The sequence below is a fragment of the Sinocyclocheilus anshuiensis genome, unplaced genomic scaffold, assembly GCF_001515605.1.
Source record: "Sinocyclocheilus anshuiensis isolate Anshui unplaced genomic scaffold, SAMN03320099.WGS_v1.1 scaffold445, whole genome shotgun sequence".
Lineage (NCBI taxonomy): Eukaryota > Metazoa > Chordata > Actinopteri > Cypriniformes > Cyprinidae > Sinocyclocheilus > Sinocyclocheilus anshuiensis.
Window position 1 is genome coordinate 319,007 of NW_015540852.1, and position 5,323 is coordinate 324,329.

Sequence of the window (5,323 nt, forward strand, 5' to 3'; positions counted from 1 at the left end):
GGGCCGAGGCGGAGCCCGGGACTTAGAGGCTGGAGATGGAGGCCAGGGATTCTGCAGCCACTGTGACGATGGAAGATGGCAGACCGGCGGAGCTCGCCGATGATGGTGGGCTGAGGATGAGCAGAGGGGCTGACAGACAACAGCGGTGGAGGAGCCTGGAGTGGGTGGGTCGGTGTGCATTTGTAAGCCTCTGGGCTCTCCGGGCTTAACTTGGGAACAGGAGCCCTCTCTGGGCTGGACGTGGGAACAGGAGCCTTCTCTGGGCTGGACGTGGGAACAGGTGCCCTATCTGGGCTAAACTCAGGAACGGGAGGGACAGAGGTCACCGAAAGAGGAGGGAGGAAAGGGGGCAGGTCGGTATATAAGTCAATTAAGTTTTCCTCCGCTTTCCCTTCACCCAAATCCCTTCTTAGCTCACCCTCAGCCACGGTGCAGGGGGCGGAGCTCCTCTCCGCGCTCACTCTGTCCACGGCTTTCTCCCTTGTGCTGGGCATTGTAGCCGGCTCTCGCACCTGGTCTGACATCATCAGCAGCTTCGGCACCGCAGCGATCCTCAGCTCTGTCGCTCCTTGCGGCGATGGCTCGACGGTCGCAGTGGGCTCGGGCTCTCCGTCACCAGTGGGCTCGGGCTTAAGCTCCGCGCAGCGGGGAGATGGTGGGCTGGGCACTGGGTCTGGCTGTGTTCTGGATTGGGGGTAGACGCTCTCCAGGCACCGGATGATTGCCTCCCTCCAGCACAGTCCCGTGATGTCTGGGAGGTCGATAGGGTGGTAGTAGTTGGCCCCGATCCAGAACAGGGAGTTCAGCGCAGCGTCGTCGAATACCGTTAAAACGACGAGCTGGCTGAACTCCACAGTATACTCCAAGAGGGAAAGGTCCTTGCGGGCGAGGGAGGTAAACTTTACAGCAAGGGAATCCATGGGGCACACGGGGAAAACAGAAAACAAACACTGAAAAAACGCAAAAAAATAAACGGAGGGGAACAACGCAAATAAACAATTTAGTCGGTGCTGTGTTCTGTCACAACTGCTACTGTGGAGGAATGAAGGAGCTCGGAGACGAAGGAGTTGAAGGAAAACAGTCTTCACTAGTCCAAACTGGGGAAAACACAGGGTAACCAGGAGACACACACACGTAGCATCCGGATACGATGTTTAACACAGCACGCCAGACACAGGAAACACTGGGCTTAAGTACACGACTAAACTAAGATTTTTTCAGTTTGCACAGTTTCCATAGTTTTATTTGTTGTCAGATTACAGATTAGGTTGTCATTCAATTCAGGTGTTTGTCATTTACCGTATTGGCCCTAATAAAAGACGACCCCCCTTTTTCCAGATGTACCCTTTGGAAAAAGGCTTTTTAAAAAACAAATCTTGTTTTTTCTTAGTAAAACACATTTTGTCTTCAATTATATTAATATTGCATATTTTTCCTATTTTAATTTTTGTTTTGAAAGTATGGTAAAAACTGGTAACGCGTTTTTTCAGATGTATTTCCAAGAAGAAAACATCGTCTTATATTCGGGTCAATACGGTAATTATCATTGGTTTCTAAGAGTATTTAAGTTCATGCTTGTTGCCCTTTCAGTTTGTCGGGTACTGTTATGTCTACACATTGGTCGTCTCTGCTCAACGTTGGTGTTCAATTATCTTGTGGATTCATTAAAGATTGTTTGGATTCATTGTATCTTCCTTGTAATTTCTGAACTATATGCAACCTTGTACTGTGACTCTAACACTAGCGTTCTCTATTCTATTTCTATTCTATCTGCTTGTTTTCTTTTATTTATTATAAAAAATGCTTGACCCTCTAAAGCTAGCCCTCTCTATTCTATTTCTATTCTATCTACTTAAAAAAAAAAACCTTGACCCTCTAACACTAGTGTTCTCTATTCTATCTACATGTTTTCTTATTATTTATTGTGGAAAAAAACTTGATCCTCCAACAGAGTTCTCTATTATTTTTCTATTCTGCATGTTTTCTTTTAATTTATTAGAAAAAATTAATAATAATAACTTGACCCTCTAACACTAGCTCCCTCTATTCTATTTCTATTCTATCTACTTTTCATTCTTTTGATTTATTAAAAAAAAAAAAACTGTGGTACTGCGTTAGACTAACTGGGACCTGTCACAGACCTTACATATTGTTGTTGCTCTTTTGTTGGTTTGATTGTTTCTGTTGTCCTCGTTTGTAAGTTGCTTTGTGTAAAAGAGTCTGCTAAATGATGTAAATGTGAATGTAAGTTTATTCTCAAAAAAAAAAAAAAAATCCAAATTGTGTGGTTTATATTCTCACCTTGCAAAACGTTTTACTCAATATTTTAAAGTACTGAATGTTTGATTTTCTTTGTGCTCATCTCTCATGGCAGAATGAGAAATCACTGCTGGAGAAGTGCATGGAGCTGAATGTCATTACTGAGAGGTGAAGAACTCAACACACCGTCTCACAGCATCTTACACCTATTTTCATTATCTTGAAGTTCTCATAGTGAAGATCAGATCACGTATAACTGACAGTGTTTACTCAGGTGTCTTCATACTGAGGATGAATACTTCCTCAAATCCATGAAGGAGGCCATTCACGAGATCCTTACTGATGTCAGTGACTCCTTTAGCCATATGATTGACATGGCACTGGCCAATGAGATACAGGTGAGCATAGGCTTATACTACATGATGCTAAGATGTTGCTTAAATAGATCTACATATGGGTCTATAAATAGGTCTTCACTGATCATTATTGAATTTTAATTTGCTTCAGTTAGAATTCATTCATTATTCCTAAACAATAACAAGTGATTTTAACATTCAACCTAAAACTGCAGTTTTAATCAGAATCAGAATCAGAATGAGCTTTATTGCCAGGTATGTTTACACATACGAGGAATTTGTTTTCGTGACAGAAGCTTCCACAGTGTAACAGAATGACAGTGACAGAACAAAAAACACAGATAATAAAAAATAAAAAATAGAACAAGTAAATAAGGAATAAAAATATATAAATCGACAATTGTATGTGCAGGTATATTACAATAGACAGTTTTGTATGTACAGGTACTGTATATTATGTGCAAATTTTAGGTGTAGACTGAGTATGAGTGTTAGATAAATAAGTGTATGAGTGTATAAATAGTGTGTGTTCCACAGTTATTGTTAAGTGTTCATGAGATGGATTGCCTGAGGGAAGAAACTGTTCCTGTGTCTGGTCGTTCTGGTGCTCAGTGCTCTGTAGCGTCGACCAGATGGCAACAGTTCAAAGAGGAGAGTGTGCTGGATGTGAGGGGTCCAAAGTGATTTTGCCAGCCCTTTTGCTCACTCTGGATAAGTACAGTTCTTGGAGAGAAGGGAGGGTTGTACCAATGATTCGCTCAGCAGTCCGGACTACCCTCTGAAGTCTTCTGAGGTCAGATTTGGTAGCTGAGCTGAACCAGACAGTTATTGAAGTGCAGAGGATGGATTCAATGATGGCGGAGTAGAACTGTTTCAGCAGCTCCTGTGGCAGGTTGAACTTCCTCAGCTGGCGAAGGAAGTACAACCTCTGCTGGGCCTTTTTCACAATGGAGTCAATGTGTGACTCCATGTGTAATGTTATGAAGTTTAACAGACAGCCTGATTTTACTCGCTGCCACAATGTGAAATTTCTTGCTGTGATAAACTGGTCAGATTACAACAAAGATTTTACAACCACAACAAAAAGTCTGTGTTCAATATTATTTTATTAAGTAAAATAAAGGCAAAATAGTCTTCTCACTATAAACTACACTCAAAGGAATTTGATAAAAATGTTTTAATGTGACACTAAGTAAATATGGTTGACAATTATTTTATTGTTTGTTTATTCACACTAACATCTTGAAATATAAAAACCTTGATGTCATTATTATTATCAGTAGTAGCAGTAGTAGTAGTAGTAGTAGTAGTAGTAGAAAAGCCATTTTTATTGTTTTGAAGTCTATTTCGTTGTCAATTTTTTTATGCAAATAGATAAAGATGTCTGAATCTACATTTTACTGACGGCAGTTAGAACGTATCATATAGGTTTGCTTTACAATTATATTAAAACATTAAGTGAGATCTACTCTGGTCTACAGAAATATAACTAGAAAGTCGACAACCATTAGTGACATTTAATTGTCTTTTTTCACAGATTTTGATTTGTCAGATTGAAGATTCTGATAATGTTTTTGCCATCAGTACTGCCATCAGTAACTTGCTGTCTTTAACTCAGGACGGGCCGCAGCTCTGCAGCATCATTGCTAAGGTAGGAGAACACACACACACACACACACACACACACACACACACACACACACACACACACACACTCACTCGCTTGTTTTTATGTCATTAGAATGACTATCCATAGACATAATGATTTTATACTGAAATAATCATATTTCCCCCCTAACCCTGCATTTTAACATTTCACTGGGCCCTGCTGTGGTCATGTGATCAGATACTTCTGGAATCTCTCATCTTATATAATGCTTTCACTCCACTGCATTTGTTCACAATAAAATGCTAATTTGTTCCAGCTCAGCCAGATTAGATGGAGATCATATTTATTTTGTCATTTAGCAGACGCTTTTATCCAAAGCGACTTACAAATGAGGACAACAGAAGCAATCAATTGTAGTATTAAAACAACTAAAAACATCCAAAATTAAAAGCTAAAACTTTATAAATACTACTTATACACATTTTAAAAATAGAAATTAAATAAAAATGACAATTGCATACAACAAAATTTCAAAACTTAACATTTAAATGAAAAACAAAAAATAAAGCTAAAAACAATTCAAAATATTAAAGAACAAAAGGTATAAGAGTCTGCATGTGGCCTTTCTTGAGGAGTGGCTTTTTTTCTTGCAACCTTCCTGTAACAAAGTTCATAGATCGGGAAGAAGGAGGCGGAAACCTGCGAACATTTAAACATAAAACTTTAAATAATAAATAAACAAACACAAAATGCGGCAGCCCCTCATGGACGACTGCCACATAAAACATAATAAAACCACAACACAAATAGTCCAGGCCTGGTCCTCTCTCGTCCTTCACTGTCATAACTCCTCCTTTTATCCTTCCGGAGCTCCTCCGTGGGACTCGAGACCGGTGAGTGGCGCAGGTGTCGCATGTCCCTGTAGACATATATTTTTCTCATATGTGGTTTATACCGCACATTTGTTTCAGATGGATTCATTTCAGGGTACTAACTCTGTTTTCCAAGTCATTTCATTAGGGATTTTTTTTACTTGGTTTATTGAAGTCTGTTCTTAGTGGTAAGGTCCCCTTCGTGGTAGTGGGCATATATATATATA

The 5,323-nt window shown here is 40.0% G+C and overlaps 1 protein-coding gene across 1 annotated transcript in view; it reads left to right on the top strand.

Moving 5' to 3' along the window:
- Nucleotides 1-5,323, top strand: part of insc (INSC spindle orientation adaptor protein) — a 98,726-nt gene that overhangs the window by 41,167 nt on the left and 52,236 nt on the right. Inside the window, exons 4-6 of the mRNA XM_016485217.1 lie at nucleotides 2,375-2,427; nucleotides 2,534-2,657; nucleotides 4,153-4,266. Coding sequence (XP_016340703.1) covers nucleotides 2,375-2,427; nucleotides 2,534-2,657; nucleotides 4,153-4,266 — 291 coding nt within the window. The remainder of the gene's footprint in view (nucleotides 1-2,374; nucleotides 2,428-2,533; nucleotides 2,658-4,152; nucleotides 4,267-5,323) is intronic.